Below are 27895 nucleotides of genomic sequence, written 5' to 3' on the forward strand. Positions count from 1 at the left end.
AAAGAAACGTGTGAGGAGCTCAAACGCTGCTCTGTGTGATTTGAATATCTGACGACTGAAGAAGAAATCCTCTGAGGTCAACTGAGACCTGATCTGAATCCAAATCATCAATCAATCAGTCTGTCAAAGTGCATTTATGCACAAGTAACACCACCTGAACTGTGTTTCCACCATCATTATCAACAAACATCGTTAAGTAAAGGGACAGTTCACTCTAAAATCAAGCACACATATGTTTCCTTCTATCTGTAGTCTGTTTATCCATCTGCACAGTTTTGGTGTGAGCTGCGACGTTTTGGAGATGCCAGTTGTAGAGATGTCTGCCTACGCTTGAATATGAGGGAACTATATGGAACTTTATTTGTGATGCTGAAAGCACAGAAATCATTTAAAAACTCAACAGTAATATCTCTTCTCACAAATCATGATCCAGTCATTCAGTTCCCCCCATGAATCAATAATAATAATTTCTTCACGTACCGCTAAAACCAGCTGACATTACAGCTCAGCTGAGGTGCCGCTGACGTCATTAATGCACCAACCCAAGCAGGAGCTGATGTTACAGAAAGAAAACAGTTCCTGCTCACAACAAGGCCTTGAAAGGTTCCAGGCACAGATTTAGTCACTCGCCACGATGTCATCAGGGAAACAAATTACTGTTACACACACAAGATCTAAACTACTAAACATCATTTCACTCAGTGAAGGAGAGAGTGCAGACAAACTGGAGCAGAGTCCTCCTCTCATTAAGCAGTTTTAGTGGCAGAGAAGCCTCCTCCTCCTCCTCCTCCTCCTCCTCATCTCTCTGTCTGTCCACCTCCACCCCTCTGTTATTCTTATCAGTCCCTGGCAGACCTTTGCTCCTCTGCCTTCCTCTGCTCTGCTGTCAGACTCGGCTGTCGATAAGCCGTCTGCCCACTTCCATGTCACTGTAGGCTGCAGGTCAGGGGGCACTTGAACTGGTCCCAGTAAAGACATCGTAAACTGTACGAAACAAGTGAACACCCGTGAGGAGGACGAAAAGCAAGACCATCCTGCCTCTGCAGATACAAGAGAAAACACACACTTCCTCTTCTGTCTCCTTCATGGATTCATGCTGCTCTGTTTCTCAGAATGTTGTCCAGCAGCTCCATTTTGTTTGTGTAGCCGTCTATGAAACTCAACACAGAAAATCTTCCCATACGGCTCCCTGGGATTCACCCTAACCAAAAGGGGGTCAAACTTGGTGCATGCGGGTGCGTATTTTACGTCCACTGACTGTTAACTGGGAGTTGTTAATCCATACGCTCATTAGCTGCCTCCACCTCCTCCACCCCCATCCTTCCCACAGCAGTTAACTGCAGCTGCCCGACGCCGCAGTTCATTATGCAGCCTTTAGGGGGCCCTGGTCCCCGAGCTCATCATGAAAACCTCTGAGGAAACAGATTGCATCTGCGCACTGTTGCCATGGATACGATGCAGGATCCATCTTGAGTTTTTTTTTATTTTGGCCTTGAGTCTTCATCGGCCCACACGCCCACCGCCGCCTGACTCTCTGCTGCTGCTGGTTCATGTTTTAGAGATGAGCCTTCTGACTTCTCTGGCTCATTGGTTTCCTCCCTCCTGCCTCTCACATGCTGTTTGTCCACACATGCTGAACCGGTTTTATATATAAAATCCTGCTTTACTGGTAATGTACATACATATTCTACTGCACTGGCTGTTTATTCACCCCCTGTTTACATCACAACATGTATATTCTGTTTTACAACCTGCTCACGAGCTGCTTGGTTCCTTTTCAAGACGTGTCCAGATTTGCTTTTACACCAGAAGCTGGACCTTTTCTTTCATTCTATTAATTTTTTTAGTTAATTATTTCAATCTTTTTGCATGTTTCTATCACTGACATGTAAAGATGGCCGAAGCATCTCCACTTCCTCACACTCTACAAAAGTGAAACTGAAATAGCCCTGATAGGAGTGTTGCCATCTTGTTCTGGTGACATCATTTGGAGCCAGAGTCTGTGCAGCAGTGATTGGGAGGTGAAGCCCATACACCCGTCTGAGCCTACCAGGAGTAGTGCTCATCGTGGCATTTCAGCCTCTTTGTATAGCATCAAATAACCTTAACTGTGATCATAAATTAAAACCAAACTGATCATGAAAATGAACATCACTGAGATAAGAACTACCTGAAATGACAGAAGTGGAGCTCTCACGTCGGCCATCTTTATATACAGACAGATGTTTCCATTTACTCATATACACAATTTGGCATATTAAATCCCCTGAAAAAAAGGGGATTGCTAATCTGAAATGTGTGTATATGATATTAAATATTCCTGCCTGAAAAAGTCAAAAAATCAGAGACACAAAGCATTTTAGTTAAAGTTTTAGACACTTTATCAGTCTGAGTGTGTGCGAGTATAGTTATACATATTAGGAATAATATACAGTATTTTATGGATTTTATACAAATATATAATGTAAATATGTCAGTACAGTCTATAAAGATATAAAGATGTAGTAGTTATATGTCCCCTTATCTGAATTTGTAAAGAAACTAATGTTATAAAATCAATGTCAGTACTCATGTACAAGTACCTTAAAAGTGTATTTAAATACAGAACTTGAGTAAATGTACTTAGTTACTCTCCACCACTTCCTGCCCACATCGAACAATCAGACCTGTTGACAGGGAACAGAAGCTGATCAGGATAATAAAGATTTCACTTTAATTTCCACCTAAACATGTGTGGAACATTTTATTGAATCATAATGCTGTAGTTATATTAATAATAATATTCTAATACTATGTGAGCTGTGCTGCTGCTGTAATGTGTCACCATCACTGCCTCCTTTCTCCCTTCATCCTGTTCTTTTAATGGCGTCTTTTTTTATCGAGTGTCTTTCTGCCTCGTCAGACCCCACCGTTTGACTGTTCTTTCAAGGCCTTTCTGGTTAATACACCAACGAGTGTCTCCTGCTCCTGTCGCTTGTGACTAACTGCCTGCTTTAATAATTAAAATCATCAAAACTCAAGGATCTCTCGACTGAGGCAACTGAGATCTCACACAAACAGTCTAACTTCCTTCCTGTTAATGTGCGCCTCAGTCATTAACGTAGCGACTGTGCATCGTGATTAAATTGATTAATTGAAAGTGAAATGAAATAACTTCCTGGATTCCTGCGAGGCCGTGTGCACTGGGTTGTACACAGTTAGGCCTGAGTGACAGGAAACCAAATGAGAAACAGACTAATCAGACAAGTGTGACCGCATCACCTCATACACTCGGCAACACACCCGAACGCAGCAGCTGCATTCATGTGACAGATGCCCGGCACAGATTCAGTTCCCCTCCACGCAGACGTCATGTTTTGATGAACTGTGAAAGTTTGCTCATTACGGAGTGTGTGTGTGGGAGGAAACAGTGTGAGACTGTCTGAATTAATGATCACACACAACAGCACAAGGCTGAAATCACTCAATGTAATCCAAACAGAACCCAGACATGCCTTTACTTCTAATTCTGTCTGTTTTGTAGGACACATGGTCTTATTTCAGGTCTGTTTCCTAATCTGGTCCCGTTTTAAAGTATGCTTTTGATACTACAAAACATTTGGCTGTGACACTAACACATGTACATCTGCTGTGACTGAAACGCAACATTAACACTTGATAATAATAATTCAGAACCTAAAGCAGGTTTATATTGGTGAAATTTTGCTTGTGGGACCCGCACGTTACCTGACAGGCATCAGGACCGGGTCCAGCCACACCCCTCCCTGCTTTTATTTGGAGGAAATGCAGCATGTTTGTTTCTCCTGCTTTCTCTTCTGGCTGCTACAGTGTTAGTTAGCAGCATGTCTCCTGCTAGCATCCTGGCTACTGTCCAAAGCAAGAAACAACGTAAGGACCCCAGTTAGGACCAGAAACTCTGACCTCAGAGTCAGAGGTTTTGTTGCTTACTGATCTCAGTAGAAAGAAAGCAAGTCCAGCGTCAGACCTGAACCCACTGAAAGAATCCCTCCTGACTGTAGAGGGGGAAATATCTATTTATCTATCTGTTAATAAAAACGACAGGATTACCTTTGGTTAAAGAGGGTAAACATGGACATAATGATGCTGGGTTGTCTCACTGTGGATGGAAGCTGCTCTTTAGTGATAACAAGAAGGAGGTTGAGGTTGGACGGAGGTGAGGATTAAAACTCATCTGCGGTTCAGTTAACCCTCATCACAGCACCAGAGGCAACGTGTGCGGTTACACCACAGCAACTTTCTGTGATTTCAGATTTAACTCTTAAATGTTGCGGTCTTGCATGACCTGCTGTGACTCCTGATTATTTAAAGGGAAATAATGAAAATGTTGTGTATATTAACCGGGAGGAAGTGCAGAGTTTTCCCACCACAGGTGAGAAATCGACTGCCTTTGTTCTCTGCTGAACAAATCAGAATAAAACACACGCTAACCCGTCTTCAAAGAAAAGTTAGAGTTAGGGGAAAAAACAAGGAAATTTGAATAATCATTTTCCTTTCAGCTGCTTTCCCAAGACACAACAGTGCAAGACAACACTACACAGCAGAGACAGTGTACACCACAGAGCACAGACTTCTCGCTCCATTTGTCTCTGGAGCTAATGCTTCCCCTGCTGCTCATAGAGGACGTATGAGAGGCCAGAGAGCTGGAGACAGCAGACAGGAAACAGCGTCAGGGCTGAACGTGTACACGAGTTCCTCAGGCTCTCAGATACGTGCAGCCGCTCGGACTGCCTCAACATCTGCACGTGTCCTCAGAGTCTCCACGCGGCCTCAGCAGAGACGTCCGTCCACCTGGACAACACGAGGACAGCTCAACCACTTCTTCCTCCTCCCCTCTTTTCACTTAACAAACAACAAATTTGACAAATGGGTGAGTAGGGAGACAGACGGGTGGGCAGCGAGACAGACGGGTGGGCAGCGAGACAGACAGTATCACATTTTGTACTATCAGGTAAATGAATGAAGGAAGAGAAGGAAGGAGCAGCATGATTTAATCTGATCCTCAGATTTCTGAGTGAATCAGTGAAGGGACTTGAACCTGCAACATCCTGCCCTCCTGCTGGCCTCATTAACCCTCCTGGCTGCTCCTGGATCTGCTCAGGAGGGTCGCCTCTGTCACTCCGATCTCTCCATCTGAGTCGTAATGCAGCCAGAGGAGTGAGGGATCGCTCTCGCACAGATCAAGGTCAAATTTCATTACTCCTAATGAGGCTCAGCACCCATCAGAATCTCTCCATCTCTCTGCGGCTTTCAGACATGAAAGACAAGCAGCAGCGGCAGCAGATTTCGGAGTGGAGCCCGGAGATTTGGGAGTCATTACAGATAACACTGCAGGAGAACAGAGACGCTATCTTCTCCCCTCGCCGCTGGGTCACAATCACCTCTTATTGTCGAGTATATTCCACTGCAGACATTTCTCCCTCTGAAAATTGCTTTGGATATTTGTGATCTATGAAAGCAGAACGCACAGGTAGTGTTTTTTGCAGCAACATTAGCTAAAAAAAAAACCTTTTAAGGAAAACTGCAGTTTCAAGCAAATGAGGTTTTGTGTAATTTCAGGGATAATGTGTTTTGTGCTCTGAGAGAAGATGGAGTGTGCAGAAACACCCAGCGTCTCTTTCTCAGTCAGAACAGGAAAAGCACATGAGATTCTTTGTGTGTGTGCTCCTGTACATACAGAAGTGTGTGCTTGTGTACTTCTGTGTCTCTTCCTGCTGAGCTCCGCCGCTCCGGTCTGATTGATGCCATAATCATCCTGTCAGACCACTGAGCTGTTTCATGTATTTTTGAAGAGTGTGGAGCACGTGTTTCCATCGCGGGCCACATTATGGAGACACGAGTGCCTGGAGGCTCTCGCCGCCGACATCAGATCGTGTCCTCTCAGTTATTATAGAAATGTGTGGGTTCATAAAGCCGTGAGGTCCCGTCATCCCTCCGTCATTGTCTTAACGCTCTCGCTGCCGAGCCACGCGCTGGCGATGCCACACAGCTTTACAGCGACATGTTAACATTAACGAGTGCAACACTGAACTTCAAAGGGAACGCACACAGCAGCCAATCACGCTTTCAGACGAGGACAACGAGGCCACAAACGAAACTTTATCAACGAATTTCAAAACTGAAGGTGGAAAGTCCAGAAAAGACAGCAGTCAGTGGACCAGTGAGGCGTCTGTACGTCCACGAGCACTGAAGAAACGCCACATCAACCACAGTCCTGAACCTTACAGTGTGGTTGTCCCCCTCAGGATGTCTCATCATCACTGACTGTCCTCTGAACACACAGGTGTGTTTGCTCTCTAATGTTCAAAGCGTTTATTCTCCATCTTTTCCACCACAGAGCATCAGCCAGTGGGATCCTGTGATGCCTGCATTACAGCACCACACCTCCTTCCTGCTCTGCTGGACCGCATAGGATGGACCGTCCAAATCCGTCAGCTGAAGAATTCCAGCTTTTAGAGTCCAGCGCCTCTCGCCACCATTTCACCAGCGTCCCCCTTCACACCCCATCATGTGATCAGAGTCTTCTCCCTTCCCGTCTCTTTCTCTTTTGTGTCCACTCTCTCATTATCAGCTTTCCTCACGGTCACCATGCTGACAAGATGCAGACGTGTTTCCCTCAGTCTGTGTGATCTCACAAGAGGCTGGCGATGTGACGAAACAGGATGTCCAGCCTGAGGACCAGGATCAGACGTCAGGGGAGAAGGGAGGAGGCTGAGGAGGAGCCAAAGCCTTGAGGATCAGGTCAGGGACTGACGAGTTTCTCTCTGCGTGCTGTGTCCCGTGCAGGTTAGTGCAGCCACAGTCGGCGGGCGGTTTGCGGGGATTTTGCCGTGTCATAGCGATTTGCAGAGTCATCGTCAGAAGCTGCCATTTTCCAAATGAAGCTGGTAATCCTGTATCATGGACATGAGCTTTTTAATCCACCCGTATAACTTCCACACTGAGTGAGATTACATCGTGGCACAGGCTTAATCCAATGGGTTTTTGACATGTTTCATTGGTTTTACTGGACTGTTGCTCCACTGGCGACTCACCACTCAGTGAATCTCTTTTTAATGCTTCATACCTACACAGTGAATGTCTGTGACAGAACCCTCACAGCAACAAGGTGGACAAGCAGCAATCAGCACTTCAGGACTCAAATTTAAAATGAATGATAATATTTTAGTTCTAATCGTCTAATCCTGTAAAACTGCATAATTTCTATTTGTCTGCTGGCATGATGGCCGCCGTGTTTTAATGTCCAGACGTCTCTGCTCATCGGTAGGTTTCTTCTGTACATTAAATGAAATCTTATTGAGCGGCACACGTCTCATCACCGTTTGAAAATGAACATTAAAATGAGTAATAAGACATTATGACAGACTTGTCTGTCAGAGGTCTGCGGGGACCTGCTGGTCCATCCTGCATGTCCTCACTGTGCTAACATGCCAATATGAACACACACACATCTTCTCCTTCTTTAAGTGTGTTAATCCTGAAGCACTGATGCACACTGCAAGTTATGCAAGTATGCAAGTGTGTGTGTGTGTGAGTGTGTGCCTCTGTGTGTGTGTGTGTGTGTGTCTGTGTCTCTGTGTGTGTGCCTCTGTGTGTGTGAGTGTCTGTGTGTGTGTGTGTCTCTATGTGTGTATGTGTGCCTCTGTGTGTGTATGTGTGCATCTGTATGTGTGCCTCTGTGTGTGTGCCTCTGTATGTGTGTGTGGTGAGGGGTTTACGGCGTGGGTTTACAGAGTGGGGGTCCTGGGTGGATTCTGGCTGTGCAGTGAAAGAGTCGTCCCGGTGCAGATTATATAAACCCTGACAGAGAGCCACCGGAGCGAGACGTAGTCTGATTGACCCATTAAGCCTCAGCAAAGCCCTGTGACAGCAGACAACTAAAGGCCGAGGAGGAGAGCGAAGGAGAAACACGCTGACAACATTTTAGTCATTTTTAACACATTGAAATAAAAAAAGTGTAGTCTTTCGTTAGGGTTTTCACCATAGAAAGCATAGTGTCATGTGACCCACTCATTTCCCTTCCCATGAACGTATCACCAGACACGTCATGTGATGACACATGTCATCAGGTCAGATCAGTGTGCCGCATTAGGATAATTGATCCACGCCTGTAAAGAGGCAGACGCCCCTACACCCTCCTCCTCCTCAGGCCTGTGGATTTTCTTCTTCTCTCACTCTGCTAAATGCAGCAAGTTCAAACAAAGGTTATTAATCTCCTAAATATGCTGATTACCCTCAAACCGCCTAAGAGAAAGAGCGCACATGTACCTCGGCTAAATCATATTAGATTCGACTGTCACGCTTGAACATATAGTTTCAGTAATAGCTCCCCTTTGTAATCTGGAGACCAACAGACACACACAAAGACACACATACTCACGCACATGCACACACACAAAGACTCACACACACACACACACACACGGACACACACACCACAAACTACACACAAAGGAGCTGTGAGGACAGAGGGAAAGAAGCAATAATGGGAGGCCTAATAGCAACAGCTCTGCCACATCTGGCTTACCGGGGGCTATTGAGGTGAATAATTTAGTGTTGTGAAGAAGCCGAGACGCGGCCTTGAATGCAGAAGCAGAAGAATGCTGCAGATCAAACCACAGTGTTAGAAAGCACTCCTGCTTCACAGCTGAAAAGCAGCCATTTTCTGAGGGACACTTGAATCATATGTGATGTATTTCACTGCAGCAGATGCCATCAAGAAATAAAGAAATAACAAACAATGATATAAAACTGAAAATAGTGGTGAGTGAGGGAGGAAGGTAAGCAAGGTAAGTGAGTGTTGATCAGTGATGGAGGAAGCACTTAAGGAAGAGATGGTAAAACGTACTGAGTGGTAAAATGGGTTGAAATTAACTTCCAGGAATCCTGCACTGATTTATCCTTTCTTCCTCTGTCAGAGTCACAGAGCGTGGATATCATCTCTTTTCTGTCGGACACTTTCTCTGTTCTCGCCTGAGCCTGGCGCCCACATTCAGGTTTTGGTGGGCCAAAGTCATTTTTAATTACGCAGGCTTAGACAGTTTGCCTTCCTTTGACGTTTCCAGCTCGCCAAAACAGAGATGACTGACATCATCCTGTCTGCGTTGTTACAACACTTTTTTTCTAAAAACTTTTCTTGTCACCCATGACAGCCTGCATTTGTCCCATGCAGCACACGTGGGTACACACTCAAATCCTGCCAAACTGCACTATCCTGTCTATCATTTTTATCTTGTGCTGTGGGTTGTTGTGCTGCTGAACAACTTCCTCGTTGTGAAGTGTGTTTTACGTCTCAGAACGTTAGCTCTGTTGTTTCTTCACAGAATTCATTACATGAATGTTCTGGCCACATCTTACGGTTTGCACCTTTAACCTGTAACAAAGTATACCTGCCTAACAAGAGACCAGTGGTGTCCTGGGTTGAAGTCACGTTACTTCATGCAGCATTGTGACTGTCTTGTAGGTGCAGCAGCACATATTGCTGATCTCCTCTCCTTCAGCACAGTGTAAACTCAGACACACACTCACATTCACAGCAGAAACCTGCAGTGTGTTCACAGAGTCACAAATGGATGCTGGAGATTTTTAATACTCTGGAGAAGCTCTTTTGGCAACACTGTGACTTAGCTCAACTTTCCAGAAAGCAACATGTCTTACTGAAGGATAAATCTGGTTAATAATTCAGTTTTCAGACCACGTTTCAGAAGAATTAAATGCTCACTTACAGTGTTTTCTCTTCTGAGGTCACACTGACCAAATGACCAACAACACGAAGAGCCAGCAGCCTCGCTAGTCACTTACATACTGGGCAGCTTTGAGCTAATGCCAGCGTGCTAACACATGCTCATGTGCTATGTGCTAACATGCTGATGTTAAACATGTTTATCATCTTAGATTAGCATGTTAGCATGCTAACATGAGTTAATTAGCAGTACGCACAAACTAATTTTCAGTTAGCTCACTGCATGCAGACTGTTGGTGACACTCACCTGGTTGCTAACACTACAAACAAATACACGTTAGCACCTGTTAGCTTTAATTTTGTGGAGATTTAGACCTTTTAGTGCCGGGCCTCACCTCCCCCCTCACTCTGCTGAGATTGGTCTAAAGAGCTGGGGCTTTGCTTTCCACAGTGGCAGTGAGACCTTTTTTCAGGTCTGTAAGTTCCCAGTTATGGGAGTAATAAAGGATTATCTTATCTTATGTAGCGCTGCAGAGACGAACAGCTGGACATGGACATAGAATGTTGACATGATGATGGTGCAAGATGAAAAGTTATTCTGCTGTATCCTGTGGGGAACATGAATGTCTGAAGCACATTTCATCACAATCCATCCAACAGCTATTGAGACATTTCACTGTGGGTGCCATCTTGGAGTCCAGTATCCAGTTCTTATAGCAGATCCATGCCATGAACAAGCAGAGTGGTTTGGAGGATGGAGGGATGAGGATAAATGGAATCAAAGAAGAAGTAAAGAAGTAAAATCTGTGTTCAGTCACTCTGTTTGCAGGCTCCCTGTTGAACATGTTGCTTCAGTGTAGTCCATTTGTGTCGGATCAAACTACCTAATAAATCTGCAGACCTCTCGCACTATCAGATAATCTCCTCTGACTATCTGTCCTGAACAAGCCTCCAATTAGGAATCCTCCCCTCAGATTGTGAAGGTGGGCAAATCTTGTGTAAATTGGCTTGATAATCCTGCAGTGTGTCCCAGCCCAGCTCTGATAAAACCACATTACCATGGAAAGCAAACACATGACCGTCCAGGCCGGTATTTCAGTGGGATTTATTAATATAGTTGGATGCAAATTCTCTAAATCTCATCCTCGCTCAGGAAAGCCTAGGTGAGATGGATGTTTGCTCCGCTCGCCTTTAAAGCTGCTGTTATCACGTCTGATGTAATTAACAAATGTAATGACCGTAAAGATGAACCTCATTAGAGTCTCTTTACTGATCGAGATGCCCACATGAATATTCATAGCAGTAGTTTCGTACTCCACAGTTAAACTTTGTTCATTCATTAAAAAGATTTTCTCTCGATGATTTGTTATTTTTTCTTTCAGCAAGCATCATAGATCATGTTTCAGTCAGAGTACGCTGTGGACTTTCAGCAATAAACACATTTTAATTTTTCTGTCATCATTTTCATTCAGCGGCTTAAAACAGGCTGAAAGTCCTCGTCTGTCGGGTAGGAATAACAGCTTGAGGTAAAACTCTTTACTTCGCTTTCTATCACTTATCACTCTCCCTCTTCGCTTCTTTACCTCCTCCATTTTCTCGCAGGGTTGAGTTTCGGCAGAACTTGGGGAAAAGCTACGGGGGAAAAACAAATGCTGCTCCTGTTTTGGCTGTGCAATGGCTTTTCCCCCAGGATGATATGCTGTGCTGACGGAAACAGCAGGGAACCAGTATAAACATGGAAGCTGTCATTTTCTTCAGCCATTACTGTGCAATCAGTGTTCATTTGATATTATGTTATATATTATCATACATTATGTTTAGGCACAAAAATCACCTGTTTCCATTTTAAAAAATATCACCCTGAAAAGATGAACATGGTGGTTTGAAGAATTCTCTGCGTTGCATCTGTACACACCACATCCCCATCACAAACTCCTCCACATCACTGAGGCTGAGTTGGTCACATCAGTCAAAAGTGGCAGCTTGTCTCATCTTACGGAGACAGATTTGTCCTCTCATGTTTATTCACTCAGCTGTCAGCTCATGAGCACTTCTGATTCACTGTTATTGCAGAAAACACTGACTAACAGCGTTATAGTAATATTAACTCACATTGAGCTGCAGGGTCTCAGTCCACTGTCCAATCACGCGGTAGCCCGACCCGCTGACATTATTCCATTGGTACTGAAACAGATCGTAGCGTCCAGGAGCGTCGCCGTTACGGTTGAATGTCACTGAAGTACCAGCACTTCCTGTGGAGGACAAATAGCCATTTCATTAATGAGTGTCTTGGTCAGTGGATCACAGTAAATGGACAGTATTTATGTAGTGCTTTTAGCCAAAGAGCTTCACACACACTGATGACAGCCAACGTCCTTCTGACCATCACTGGTCATCCAAGTTTAGTGTGAATTTAATCCCAATTTCCAGATAAACTTTAAAAGGAAACATGACTGAATGTTTGTCTCCATCCGCTCCAGTTATATGAGTATGAATTCGCTGCTTGATGAAGATAAACTGCAGGTGGAGCTAATTCTCCAGTCGGCGCCTTCAAAGCACTGAGGAAGAGGACGACTTTGGTAATGAAAAAACTCCAGTCAAAGGTCGAATGCTGGAAAGCAGGATGGAAAACGTGAAACAATGTCCTGCTGAATTTTTGAACAAAATGCTGAAATTACTGACACAACAAAACTACGCAGAGTGAATGCACAAACACAGTAATTCAGTTTGAATAAAGAATTTCCCCTCAGGGATAAATAAAGGAATTCTGATTCTGATTATATATCAGCCTTTGGTGGGACTTTGTCTTTCAGGATGGCCGTCTCTCTCTCTGACCTCCCCGTCCTCTCTGCTCTCTCTCGCTTTCATCACTCTTCTGTTCAGAGACACTGTGTTTATTTACTTTGGCCGGACTCGCTTTGGTGTGGGCCAGCACTCCCTTTCAAGTCTCTATTTAATTTGGAGTGAAAGGGGGGGAGACCAATAGAGAAAAATAGAAATGTGGCGAAAAAGAGAGAGAGAGAAAAAAAAGGCTGACAGACGGACGGGACAGATAGTGTTGCTTCCTCTGTTCAATATAAAATAAAAAGAGAATTCACAGATGTCCTCAGGTCAAAAATAACTGTTTTGGCAGGGAACTCTGCTGGTTATTGCAGCTTCTTTATTAAGATTTTTTATTAACTCTGAAGCTTGAACCTTCCCTTTTCATGTATCATTAAGACATTTGTGTTTGCAGGGCTTTCTCTTGTTCGGTTTTATTTTTAATACTTTCACAAACAGCAACAGATCTCTTTCTGTGTAATAATACACAGAAGTGCATCACAGTTGTGTGAGTGTGCATGACACACTGTGCATGAGAACATTAGCATGTTGTGTATGCTGGGCTAACATGCCAAAGTGCTTAACATTCTCAACTGAATGAGAAAACTATGTATTCATGCAGACAAAGTGCCATCTCAGATAAAACTGGAATCAATTCACCCTGAGAGCAAAGAGTTGACCCCAGTCTGCTCCCAGCTCAGCCAATTCCACGATGAACAAACCTGTTTCTGTTGCACTTTGTTCCATTTTGTTTTTATTGACACACTAACTTCGTGCACCACAGTCAAGGTAGCAGCAGATCGAACCAGCATGACCCACTCAGCTGCCCTCTGTCTGCCACATATCAACACAGTTTCCATCATCAGCAGCGAGCAAAGTGCCAACAACACACCAATACACAGATTTCTATGAGCTGTGAAGCAGTTTCTTAGTAGCATGAATGAAAATGTGCTCCACGTCATGATATCATGCTAACAGACTGAGGCTAAAGCTAACAGGCCTCAGGTCGTGATATCATGCTAATAGACTGAGGCTAAAGCTAACAGGTCTCAGGTCGTGATATCATGCCCACAGACTGAGGCTAAAGCTAACAGGCCTCAGATCGTGATATCATGCCCACAGACTGAGGCTAAAGCTAACAGGCCTCAGGTCGTGATATCATGCCCACAGACTGAGGCTAAAGCTAACAGGCCTCAGGTCATGACATCATGCCCACAGACTGAGGCTAAAGCTAACAGGCCTCAGGTCGTGACATCATGTCCACAGACTGAGGCTAAAGCTAACAGGCCTCAGGTCGTGATATCATGACCACAGACTGAGGCTAAAGCTAACAGGCCTCAGGTCGTGATATCATGACCACAGACTGAGGCTAAAGCTAACAAGCCTCAGGTCGTGATATCATGCACACAGACTGACGCTAAAGCTAACAGGCCTCAGGTCATGACATCATGCCCACAGACTGAGGCTAAAGCTAACAGGCCTCAGGTCGTGATGTCATGCCCACAGACTGAGGCTAAAGCTAACAGGTCTCAGGTCATGATATCATGCTAACAGACTGAGGCTATCAGGTTGTGATATCATACTAACGAAAATGAATACAACATTAACACTTTCTAACTGAAGTTTGAGTGGAGGTGCTAAACCTTCCCAAACGAAATAAAAATATAACATTAGCTTAAATAAGTGTTGCCAGAGTGGACAAAGTTGTATATTTTAAAGGTGTTAAATTCAATGTTGACAGTTAAGTCTTTTATCACCAAATAACAATGCCATTTAAATAAAAATCAGTTGTATTAAACTGAAATGATGGTCATTAGTTCTCATTCAGGACTGAACTTACTGCCCTGTGAGATTAAATGGAACAAAAAGTAGCCCAAGTTGTTTCAATACGTAGTAACGTAGCAGAGAGCTCCACTTGTAACCCCACAGAAAGATGTAGCTCAGTTAGCTAATGCTACACCTCCTGTCACAGGTTACTACAGCAGGAAGTAACTCAGAGACGGCCATGAAAAGCCAGCAGTTCACACAGCTGCATGTACTAATTTTACATCTTGCACTTCTTGTTGCTTTCATCTGATTACTCATTAAAAACATCACCATTGTGAACTTAGAGGCTCACAGGTGAAGGTAGTAAAGAAACATAAGAAAGCAGCTTCAGCCATCTGATGTAAAACACACCTAAAAATGAAATCCTCAAACCTGATCTCACTTAACACAGACTGGAGATTGAAAGCAATTATCTTCTGAGAAGTGGAGCACTTGTCTGGGATCCCATGGCCCACGTCGAGTCTCCCACTCCATCAACACAGTGTCAATATATGTGTTATTCTCAGATTTCAGATGGAGGGAGGAGACCACGCTGATGAAACACGTGGAAATACAGAGAAAGCGTGGCGACTTTTGTCGACTCTCCACGGTCGTCCACACCATTTCAATAAACTGACGGCAGTTTATTGATGAAAATGAAAAACATAAATGCTACCAACTATCATGAGAAATAAGTTTTAATTCGTCTTATGAAGGATCTTAGACTCTTGGTGAAGCTTCGTATCTTCTGCCAGTGTTCACATTGTGATTTTAATCAGCGCTCTTCGTTACCGTGTCGAGCACAGAGACTGACGGTGACTGAAAAACAGAGCAGCCGTTTCAAAGCTGATGACTGAGTCTATCTGGTGTGTGTTTGGTGTCAGGGAACTCGATTATCAATTCCTGCCATGACCAGACAACCGCTTTCGATCAATACTGGGTTAATAGCTACCACAGGCAACGCGGAGCAACTTCTCGACAGAAGATGTATTTTGTTTCTCAGTCGATATTTGGCTCATGTTTCTTTCAATAGGGATGCAGTAAAATCTGTGTCTGGTAGAAAAGTTTCATTGTTCGTAGTAATCAGTCTCTTTATTTGTTGTGATCAGATCAAAGCACATTGTTATCTCTGAAATATTATGGACTCCCACAGAAGGTCGTGCAGGAAACATTCAGGAACTGAAGACACAAACCTGTTCAAACACTGTGGGCTGATTTCTTTTTTTCTGCAATTATTAAGACTGTAATAAACGGGAGAGAGCAGTTCGTCTTTTTAAATTAGCACATTTCAGGCTTTGCTAATTACCTGATAAAAGAAACTCTCTGGAGGGGAAGATTTCCAAGGTTCTGTGTCATGCATTAAAACTATAAAGCCAACACTACGATCAATAACAGGTGGAAGTGCAAAAAGCTGATTGTAAACCTGGAGACACGGAATATTTACATAATTTAGTTTTCTGTTGTCTTTTTGTGAAAATACTTTGATGTTGATTTTGATATTGTTATTATAATAATTAATTATTATATCCCAATATACAACAACAACAATAATAAAAATGATAATAAATTATGGACCGTGACAGTCACTTTTATAGCAGCTGTGGTGTTTTGTCATTAATGAATGTAATTGGACACTTAACGCATCTCATGATGAAGAGGACAGACAGGATTAATCCTTCACCTCAGCATCTGTAGCTCCAAAAACTGCATCAGGTTAGACTTTCAAAATAAAGCTTGCAGACAAACATTTCACATATTACAACATTCTATGACTTCTGGACGGTTACGAACGCTGTAAAACACGGGTTAAAATGAGACGTTAACCTTCATAAATAACATATGTGTGATGCGTTATGTAATGTGTATGCTCTGGGAGTAGAACGAGTGGGTAAACAGGTCAACACTGACGTTTGGTTTCACACGGGACTTGAACATTGGTCTCCTGAGTGTCTGATTGATCCAAAATGGCCCAAGAAAAGCAAAAAAAGCATCATAACAGCACACAAAATGACTAAAGACGCGGCTGCGAGTACCTTAACAGAACCATAAAAAGGTTTAATGAAGCTTTAGTTGCAAGAGCTTACAAGATGTGTCGATACAGACTCTATTAATCACCTTCCTCACTGCGTGTGTTTGACTGTAAAAAAGAAGCATTAAAAGGCAGGTGACAGGATTGGACATACACTCACCTCATCGATCGAGCCTGCCAGGCTAACCACTACAAAATACTGCTGTAATAACACTGCTTTTGATTTGCATTTTAGTTGCAGAATGAAATGTCTTTGAAGGCTAACTGCTCCCTCATAAAGAAGCCCGTCTTCCATCACTGGACATTTGAAGAGAGAAGCAGGGTGATGAAACTCTGCAGGCAGTTTATGTTCCCAACTGTGGACTGGATGGAAAGTGAGTCTGAAAAGCCAGAAATCTTACAGCCTGGCAACCCCAGACTGAACGAGTGTCTTCATTCAGTGCTATGGAGCAATAAAAATCTAATCATTGCCCTTTAAGACCGTGAGGCCATGTATCATCTCTTCTTTTCACCCTGACTGTAATGATGTCACAGGAAATATCCCTGAACATGTTTTCTTTTGTTCTCCATTTCATGATGTTAGGAGGTAAATGAATGAACGTCATGCGGTCACACCGTGCACATGCATGATTTCAGTGAGTTAAATTCCATGCAGACCCGTTCCTTCAAGCATAATGGTGACCTAAATTCAGTGAATGCTTTTCTCCTTAGAGAAAACACCAGGCAGCTACACACTTGGATCAGATACTGCATTTGAAACAGTAATAGTCTCACGACCAGTTTCCAGTCCTCATTTCAAGTGTCTGCTGAGATTTAAGACAAGAAAAGCGAAGCTTTCATTGATCCCCAGAGAGGAGGTTCATTGGGATTGTCAGCTTTGGTTTTTGGGCAACATGTGTACAGGGGATGGACCTCCTCCCGTCCAGAAGGAGGTGCTGATGCACCTGATGCTGTTTGTTAACTGACAAAAACAGTAGTAAAAGAAGAATTTCTGCATGTTAGAGACACAAAGCCTCGTTCCCTGTGAGGAGACCTGGAGCTTTGCTCACCTTGAGTCTTGTCTGAGGGAAACACTGAGAAAGAAGACATTCAAACTGAATGGTCTCCCTCTCAGGTGTCAACTCTGCAGACAGTAACGTTTCATTTGTCCCTCCTGAGACTTCCTGTGATAAGTCCTGAGTGTTTACGGACACACGTCATGACAACTGGAGTAACCACACTGACATATTTACAGTCACGGGGTAAAGACCACAATGCTTCTTGGAGAGGTTGATGTGTTGGAATGAGTCTCAGGCTTCACTCAGTGCAGACCTGTACAACCTGCACCGCGTTTCGGGATTTTGATTTGATTACACAGAACAGATTTTGACCTAAGCTCAGAACAAAAGGCATGAAAACAGAGAGACGATGATACAGGACACAGTTTTTTGCTGCACCGTCCACTCACCGTTGAAGCTGACGCTGCGGATGTACTTGAGCAGTTTCTTCCCTCCAGCCAGATCCATCTCGGGACAGATGCCGGAGTTCTCTGGACACAGGTCCCTCTGCATGTTGTGGAGGGCGTGGGCCATGGCGTACACCGCATCGATCACAAACTGGACCTTACCCTCCTGCTCGTACTTGGAATCGATGCCGATACGCTCCTGACCTGAGACGCAGAGAGAAACGAGCCATAAGTTCAGGGAAACCACGAGTCAGAGATCCACACATTCTCACCACGGAAGCACAGACGAAACCAGTCGTTCCACTCTGAGCGTTGGTCTGTCGGTCACCTCTTCCTCACGGGAAGATCTCAACAAACGTTCAAGTTTCATGTCCCAGATTTGCACTCGTGCAACTCGTTTCAGTGCATTAGTTAATTAGCACAGACTGTTCAGGTGCTACCAGTGGGGAAATACCCCGTTGCAGGAACGTTGATACTACACTGCTTTTTGATTGTTTGATTTTTGAAAATAATTTGAATATATATAATATTCATTGGTTCCAGGAAACATTTCCTGTTAATCGACTAATTGATTGATCAGCTAATGGTTTTACTGTTGGGGAGTTTAATACATCACTAAACATTTCTTATAATCTGCTCACATTTAAAATCTTGGTGAAGTAAAACGTACAATATTTTCCTCTGTGCCATGAAAACTCAATTAAAGCACAGGTACTTCAGATCTGTGCTTAAGCAAAGTACTTGTGTAAATGTGCTGCATACAGTTTGGTGTTTTGCTTGGTGCTCTTCTGTTGAATGTAAATGGTGCACATATCGACTTGCAGGGCTCATTACAGAGACAGCAGCCGAGTGTTTCAGATTGTACTTTTGCTCTCTCACAGCGTTAATGTTAATTAGCTCCTGCTGATAACATCAGTCAGATAACAATGAGAAGGCTGCTGTCAGGCGTACCGACTCGACTTTCAGTCTTTCTGTTTGGACGGTTACAAATAAAGACGTGAATGCAGACGTGAAGAGGAGAACCCACAGACATCTGAAACTCTCAGCACTGCTGCTTTAATCTTTAACAATGTGTTTTGTCACCTTATACTGTATGGTTTTTGTTTTTAAGCTAACATATTAAAGCATGAAGTACCTCGTAAGCATGTTCAAAACAGGGCTTGGTGACTTGGTGATCATTGCAGTTTGGTTAGATTCACGTGTTGAAACAACTCAGTCTGTTTCACACAAGAAAAAATGGATTGAAAATACGATTCTGTTTGGGGTCTCTCTCAGGAAGTGAACAGAAATCTTTGGACGAAGCTGCCAAGTTTAATCATCAGAACATCTCCAGCTGTCAGCCCACCTGAACACCACGGCTTCACTTTGTGTTCAGAGTGAGACGGAGCCCAGGAGGGTTAGCATGATTACAATGAAATGCGAAGAAGCTTGATTAAGTTGCCTAAATACATCCGCGATGACAATGAGAAGGAGAGATCCAAATAAATTGGATAATCACACACAGTGGGGGAGACTGAAGCGTGGCTGCGTTACTTCTCTGCTGTTTCATGAATCTGCTGGAAACTTCATGCAGCAAAATGCAAAAGAACCAAAGCTGCAGCAGCTGCAGGGCCTCAGAGCTGGATTCATCACAGCACTGCGTGGTTCATGCAGGTCTTTCACACTTCTGTGAAAATGTTTCAGCTCATGTTGTTTCGTCGTGCTCAGAGCTGAAGTGTGACTGAACATCTGAAAGAGGAATATTTACTTTGGATCTATATTCTCATGTCGACACCGAGCTGATTAAACACGCTTCGTAAACAGCAGAGATTGAATTCAGTCAAAGTGCTGATGTGAGCTTCGTTTCTGCGCTCCACCTAAATATGCTCAGCCTTTATGAAATGCATTCATCAATAATCTTTTAATGTAAATGTAACTTCAGAGGCTTGTGGAAAACACAACTGCTGCTCTGCTTAAATGTGACTTTTTTCTTGCAAATGCAGAAGCAGACTCTGAAGAAGGTGGATGTGGTGGACAGCCGGGTGGAGTTTGAGTTTAGAATCATTACATCAGTCCTGGTTTTACGGTTCAACTTATATCTGCAGTTATCTCTCTTTATAGGTGTTTCATGTTAGCGGTGGGGTCCACCTTTCCCGCCGCCTCACACACATACGAGGGACTCACTATGACAATATGTTTTTCCTTACAATGTTTCCACATGGGGCGGCACGGTGGTGCAGTGGTTAGCACTGTCGCCTCATAGCAAGAGGGTTCCAGGTTCCAATCCCGGTCTGGGCCCTTCTATGTGGAGTTTGCATGTTCTCCCTGTGCCTGCGTGGGTTTTCTCCGGGTTCTCCGGCTTCCTCCCACAATACCAAAAACATGCACATTAGGTTCATTGGCTGCTCTACATTGCCCCCTAGGTGTGAGTGTGAGAGTGTGTGGTTGTCTGTCTTTGTGTGTTGGCCCTGCGATTGACTGGCGACCAGTCCAGGGTGAACCCCGCCTCTCGCCCGTAGTCAGCTGGGATAGGCTCCAGCTCCCCCGCGACCCTGACGGATAAGCGGTATAGAAAATGGATGGATGGATGTTTCACATGGCAAACATGAAAACCACAGACTCACAGTGCACAGCAGGTTTATGTGCATTTATATTTATATGTATTTACCTTTATACTTTATATTTGTTTATTTTTGGCCTGCTGTAGGGTTAAAGGACTGAGGTTATGGCAGGTATGGATAAGGAGGATTCATGGAAACTACACTTCAGGCTCACTGTGAGCCTCTCTGCTGAAAATTTGAGGTCTGATATGTTTAAACTTTGGCTTTAAGTGCTTATGGCACAAAAACACTCGGTTAGGGACAGAAAATGTCATGTTTGGCATTAAAATGGCCGTTTAAAAACGCTCAGTTTGTCTCTCACACTCAGCCGACTGACTTTAAGTCTTTGCACGCACAGTGAGACGGCTGCATGTGTGTGTCCAGCCTCTGTGGGACACCGCACGTCTCCTCGGCTCACATCTGGGGGCGCTGTTGAAGAAAATAAAGAATAGACCTTCAGGTTCTGCCTGCTTTTTTAAGCAAACCAAACTACAACGTGCGAATAAATGAGAATCCTGTGCTTCCTGCTAAATGTGTTGTGTTCAGAGATGAGCCTCACTTGGGATCTCATTAACTGACAGTGTCAACTCTGCAGCTGAATATGCTATGGATGAATAACCGCATGTGAGCTGAATTATGTATGTGACCTCCTCCTGCAAACAAACAAATCCAAGTTTAACCTCTGCCAGTCTTTGTGGTCACAGAAGGAGCCACGTTTTCCCAGAACCGGGACCCGGACTGACGGAACCACATTTTGAGACGGGCTTCCATTGGAGCCCTGCTGTGGTCTCAGGGCCAGTGGGAGTTCCAGCAGGTCGTATCTGACATCCAACACCACCTGCACGCTGACGCAGGACGTTACCTGGTAATCCAGGGAGACCAATCCAGACTGTGAAACCAGCTTTGCTTCTGTATGCCTGAGGTGCACGTTTTGGTTCGATTCTGTGAGGTCGATTCACTGCCGCCGCCGCCGCCGCCGCCGCAGCAGCTCTCAGTGGCTCAGCGAGTCCTCTGGACCTCCAGCTTCTCTCAGACCGAAGGGCTGCTTTTAGCCTTTGGGTGTTTTAGCAGTAAGGTTGATTTATATGAGGTATTAACTCATTTGGCACCTGGGGGCAGCGTGTTCACCTCACTGTTACACCTCTGATTTGTGAGTTTTATGAAATGTTGGCGAGGATGAGGAGGGCGTATTATATTAGCAAAATGACTACAGGACAAAGGCAGATGATTCACTAACTTTCTGCTCTGAGAGGAAAGTGAGCTTCTTTTCTCTGCCTGTCAAAGTCACCCAGTAAGTGAATTACATGTTTATTTCCTGCGTGCATCACAGGCAGCTGAAGCCACGTGGCCTGCACGTCGTTTACCGTGTTGGAAAATCCCGGGATGAGAGGTCAGAGAAAACTCCCGTCGACAGTCACTTTTTACACGTTTCTTTTTGGAGCTCAAGCAAAAGGCCAAACAAAGCATGTAAAACAGTAGATTTCTGTTGATGTTTGTTTCAGGGTTTTCTGTTTACATCAACCTCAAGACTGTGAGATCCTTTGCATCAATCATCATGTGATGTGCCTTCCTCAAACTCTTAGCTGAACAACAACAAAGTCCAAACAAACCGATGTGCTATCGTGTTCTGTCCACAACGGCCCCGTTCTTCACGCAGATGTGACGCAGCAGCAGGGCAGAGTGGAGCCTCTTCCCTCACAGATGATCTTTGTTCAGACGCACAAACTGACAGCAGACAAACTTCCTTTTGTTCTGCTGTCACGTTTCTGAGGTGACATTAACCGACAGCAGCTGCTCGCTGAATGTTTTCCACACTCAGCGCTGAGTTCAGCTGATTGGTGCATTTTTCTCACCTCGGTCACAACTCACTTGTACCCGATGATTTTTAATATCACCCACGTGCTCAGTGAAATGCTGTCATTGAGGAGAGCGACTTTGGAACAACGGCAGGCTGAGGAGGACAAAACTCTGCCCAGCTTTATTTCAGCCCACTGAAACCTTCAGCGTTCTTTTCATTTTCAGAGAATAAAGCCGGCTGACTGTTGTGACAGTAAAGTGCTCGCAGTGAAACACTGACATTCAATTCAACTTCGCTCAAAAGTTTCACCCTCCGTCGCACAGGCTGAATGAAAATGACCTTGCGAGGAGCACAAAATGAGCAACAAACAAAATGAGAAAGAAGCAAATCAAAAAGCAGGGCTGAAGCAGCGAGCAGCGTTTGTCTTTATTTGTCTTTGGTGCGCAGCCTCATAAATAAATGATGAGAGGAAATAAAATGGAAGAAGCAGTTTGGCTGAGGATGAGTGAAACACAGAAGGAGACACGATATCAATACAGCTCCCAAACAATCTCATTAGAGGCGGAGGAGCAGCTAGCCAGGCGGCTAATAGCATGACATCAGGAGCGTGTTAGCGCTACAAATCACAGCTCCAACAGGGAGCTCATTTCAGGACTGAATATTATTATGGTGCTGCATCTCACTTTTACAACACCATATTCATCCTCCTCCTCAGCTGCCTGTAATGTCTTCAGCCCAGCCATCAGAGCAGCCGTCTCTTTTTCGTTACTGCAAACCGAGCTGATCAGCTGAAGTTAATCACGTTTATGCTGCTGTTCACTTTCCATGTACTGAGGGTTTTGTCCTAAACTGAAGACAGCAGCTGCTTTCCGTTTGTGTCTCGTCTGAAAGTCACAAACAGTTTGGGTTGTAAGCAGGTCGCCATGACGAAACCACGTTTAACGCTGCAGAAAATCCTGTCCACACATTCAGATAAACGTTATTACAAACCTTTCTGTAAACCATTTTTCTGTCCTGCTACTCCAACAACAAACTGACTCTTTGAGGAAGAAACAGAAAGTAAAATCCGCACACACACACTCACATACACACACACACAATCTCTCTCTCTCTCTCACACACACACACACAGTCACACACACACTCTCACACTCACTCACACACACTCTGTGCTGTACAGTTTTAGTAAATGGGTTACTAACATAAATAATTGCCCCAGTTGTTGAGGGGAGCTCAGCTGCTGCTGCTGCCGGCGGCCCAACCAGCTGTGCATCAGTCATGTCCTCTCTGAGGGACTAACTGCTGTTCGTGAGGAGACGACTCGTCCACAGCGACCGTCTTTAACCTGACTGACTTTAACCTGGGACACGCACAGACGACGGCCTTTCTGAAAACAGCATCGATAATAACGTGTGGTGCGGGAGCTTCTGTTGTTCACCAGCTGGTTCAGATTCAGTTCTTCAATCCCTGATGTGCAGAATATCATCATATCTGCACGTTTATTCCCTCTCATGTTTTCACGTGGAGAGCAGCCCTGCAGTCAGCAGCACCGCGTGATGAATCAGTCATCGTAAAGCAGCCAACGCGTCAAACGTCACTGAGGCACCACGATGAGGATGACGAAGACGAGGACGAGGAGGACAACAAGGACGAGGATGATGAGGATGACGAGGACGAGGACGAGGAGGACAACGAGGACGAGGACAACAAGGATGAGGACATGTCAAACAGCACGACTGATTTCATTTTCTACAGCTGCGTTCACGGGGGAACTCGTCATCCTGCTCGCAGAGGGATGGAGACTGTCCCAGCATGCACTGGGAATGTGGGGGCGCAGCTAACACACAGCCACACATCTAATCAGGTATCAAACATGTCTGAGAACCGATGCAGACAGAACAAACGTTTTTCAAACCATCAGGCAGGATGTCCAGTGAGTACACTGAAGTCCAGCGGAGGTCTGCTTCACCTGCAGAAAGTCTGACTGACTGAGACACCAAACGCACACCGACCCAAAATCTGTCAGTGTAGAAAACAACAAACCAAATCCCAGATCATCGGAGAGACGCGTCACAGATCCGTCTCGGACCATAAGAGACGCCTGGAGCTCGAGGACGACACCCCGGGGCCTGCTGAACAGGGTCTGACCGGTGCGTTCAACAAGCGCAAAAGATTACTGGCACTGCAGGACGGGGTCCAGCCAGGCTCGTAAAGGTGCTGAAACACTTCAGTCAACACGATGAGGTCATGAGGCCAAAGGCATCACATTGTTATAATTCTTCTTTCTTTGTGGACAGAGGAAGACTCTGATCAGTGCTGCTGATCGAAGAGCTGGTCTCTTCCACTCACTCATGCAGTGAGTTTGGTTGGATTTTCCCCGTCTGAGTCGTTAGAGGACTCACAGAAGGTTTAGTTCAGATCATCCCAGAAGAAAAGGAGGCTCAGGGGGTTCCAGGCAAACGGGAGCCGCGACGGTAAATCAGCTGATGCAAATTAATTTGGAAATTCACATTTTTAAGTATCATAAACCAGAGTGAGAGCAGGCAGTGAGAGAGGAGGCTGAAAGACAGCAGAAATGCAATAATAATAAGTAAGACATGATAATCTGTTCTTCTGCCGCTTCATCAATAATCTCAATAGAAAAGGTTCATTAGTGTTCACAGTCCGTTCACACCATCTTACTGGGTCACTAATTGCGTTGCATTATTGACTGCAGACCAGACAGACTTATGAGCATCTGTTTACCATTGCAAAGGCAGCTATGCTTCCCCGACAGCCTCGACGAGAAAAGACTGGACGCAAAAAGTCAATATTCAGCGATGGCGTTCATTAGCAGCGTCCGCCTGAAGGATCCTGAAGGAGCCTCTTCTTCCTCCGAGCTGTTCTTCCGTCCAGCTCAGGGCTGTATTGGATATCAATTTGCGAAACGCATCATTTCCATCCGTTTGCGCAAACTGGCCTCCATCTCACACTTTCTGCTGTCGGTTCAAGATTTTCGGCTCCAACGTCGTATCCCGACATAAAGACCGTCAGATCAGCACCCGGAGTGAAGCATGCAAAGCGCCGAGAGGCTGATGATGATGAAGCCCGTGAAACTCGGCTGGAGAAACATCAGCGACCTTCCTGGCTGAAGGTCTCCTTGTTACAGACACAATCACGTACATTTTGTGGGGCCCCTGAACGTGACATGCATTGCATTCATTATATTTTAACCAACCAGTTTCAGTGTATTTAACAAACTGCCGGGCTAATGTGTCAGGCTGCTGTCAGGTGAGCAACGACCCACAGGTGTGGCAGCGTTACATTCAGACAGACAAAGTGATCTGCTTTCTCTGCACTGACACACACTCATCAGAACTTTGAGAGGTCCTGGTCTGATGGGGAATTAACTCCATCAACAAATAATCTGAAACTGAAAATACAACTAGAAGGAAATATGAAGCTGCTCAGGTGAGGAGGCAGAAAACCAACGTAACTAAACCAAGTTTCTACTGCAGCCCTGAGTACCGCCTGCAGCATGTATGAAGCCTGAGATACAAAACTGAGGGCAAAAAGCCTCCAAAGTGCCTCAAACAATAAAAGACAGGATTTTGAAAAGTGAGGGACTCATGTCACACACACACACACACACCTGTACACTTCCTGCTGCTGTCATCCTTCTTTGAGGAGCTCATCAGTTTGCAGTTGAAGTTCTCCTCCCAGTACTCAGCAAACCACACGTTCCTCCTGTTGTTCTCCAGAGTCCGTGATGTGAAGTACGCATCGAAGCCTGAAAGACAACCAGCAGGTCGACAATAAACAAATGAGCTTTATTCATTAAGCTTAAACAGTCAAGGCAGCCCTGAATGTGACAGCAACAAATAAGAAGTGTTCCAGAAGAGAGACCTCGCCCTGCTCCATCCGGACAAACAGGACGAGCCAACACCATCAAAGGTGGAGGAGAGTTTCAGGCCACGTTGGCCTTCCCACCAACACCAAAATCATTAAAGTGAAAACCTGCTGTTCGGGTTAAAACAAACCATTTTTAGGAAACGCTGCTGGCTCTCTCAGCTTGTTTCTGCCCCACATGCGCCAAGACAGCAAACTGCCACATATGGTCATATAATGTTTGGAGAGGAATGAATAGAAGCTGAGCTGTGGATGAGCAGGAATAGCTCTGAACGTATAACCTCTGCACAAACCACAATGGGCTCAGGAGCGCAGAAGGAGGTGAGTGGGTTCCTAATCGCTTAAGTAAATTAAGAGATTATCGTCGACGATGACGATAAACAGACTTCAAAACAAGAAACAGGTCGAAGGCAAAAGAGAAAAAAACCTTCGACAAACAGATCATAACAACATAAGATCGCGTTTAAACCATTTAAATCATTTTGTTTCATGCACAACAACGGCAAGCAGTGCAAAGATAATAATTAGTTCTGCTGCTGATCAGCCGGTTTCCCCATCAATTCAGATCTTTTACTTGTTGTCACAAAGACAAGCAGGCTGAAGTCTGTTTCTGCCTACAAAAGCTCGACGCTCCTGTCAGGCCGAGTGCTGGCTGCAGGCGTGACGGGGTCGGCGCAGCTTCGTGATCATCACAAGCAGCAGCACGCTTTAAAACCTGAACCTTATATAATCACCCAGCCTGAGAATACTGAGCCAATAAGTCCAGGAAATTCAGTGAGAACTGGTTTTTTCCCTCCTTGTTGACAGCTTTGTCTCCTCCGATTTATCATTCAGATCGTCACATCGCAGTCAGAACAGGAAATGGAGTCATGAGGAGAGGAGTCCTTTATCCTACGGAGAGCTCTTCATCATCTCCCTATCATTCTCCCTGACAGGCAGTCCAGCCTCTCCTCCGTGTCACTGATGTTCGGGAGATGTCCTTGACAGCCCGAGATGATGTCACTACCAACGCATAAATTTTAATAATTTCTGACAGGCTAAAATTAGGATCTTGACCTCTTTAAGTGTCTCTGCATGGGGGGGAAGGCGTCGTGTTCGTTTGTGAGGGAGGAGGAAGAGGAGGAGGCGAAGGGTTAAAGGGAGACATGAAAGAGAAAAACAGACAAGAGAATAAGACATGAAAAGACTCCATCAGAGTGAGAGATCTCATTTCTGATCCACTCGGTGATCTCAGGCTGATGCTTCACCAAAGCCAGCGTGGATCAGTGGTGGTCCTCACAGACCTGCCACAGGACCTTCATCCACACCACGTTAGAAACAGCCAAACTCTTTAACCTGACACTCACACACTCAAAAAAGCGAGAAGCTGCCCAAAACGTCGACTGTTGTCATTACATACGTGTCGTTAAGCTTTTCTCGTGTGATTTTATACATGAATATCACAGATAAAAGATGCCAGAAAGTCTCAGCTCATCACGCACCAACACATCGTCTCATCTGTCCCAGCAGCAGGAAACGACCACGTGTGTGACCCCCCACTCAACCCCGACCTCCACCCTGCTGGGACTGTGTCTCACTGTGAACCACATCGCGTTGGGTCTCATACAGGAGGTCTCAGAGGAGGTTTGGCTGCTGGATGGATCAAACAGACCCAGCAGTCCGGTGTTCAGGTCCCGTGTGAAAGTCAACACTGACCTGCATGAACCGTGATCTCGTGACCTCCTAACCAAAAGTCAACCGTGACAAAGACAAAGGTGCCCTGGTGAAAGTCACCTGACGTTATCCTGTCCTGCGCCTCTAAAGTCATTAAATGTGGACGGCGTTACGTGAC

The 27895-nt window shown here is 44.9% G+C and overlaps 1 protein-coding gene across 3 annotated transcripts in view; it reads right to left on the reverse strand.

Moving 5' to 3' along the window:
* Positions 1-27895, reverse strand: part of LOC124057097 (metabotropic glutamate receptor 7) — a 155167-nt gene that overhangs the window by 31433 nt on the left and 95839 nt on the right. For all 3 annotated transcript variants that reach the window (XM_046385219.1, XM_046385220.1, XM_046385221.1), the window contains exons 5-7: positions 25808-25945; positions 17803-18003; positions 11813-11952 (exon numbers count right to left, since the gene is read on the reverse strand). In XM_046385219.1, the coding sequence (XP_046241175.1) occupies positions 11813-11952; positions 17803-18003; positions 25808-25945 (479 nt within the window). The remainder of the gene's footprint in view (positions 1-11812; positions 11953-17802; positions 18004-25807; positions 25946-27895) is intronic.

This window comes from Scatophagus argus, chromosome 3, assembly GCF_020382885.2.
Source record: "Scatophagus argus isolate fScaArg1 chromosome 3, fScaArg1.pri, whole genome shotgun sequence".
In the NCBI taxonomy this organism is placed as follows: Eukaryota; Metazoa; Chordata; class Actinopteri; family Scatophagidae; genus Scatophagus; species Scatophagus argus.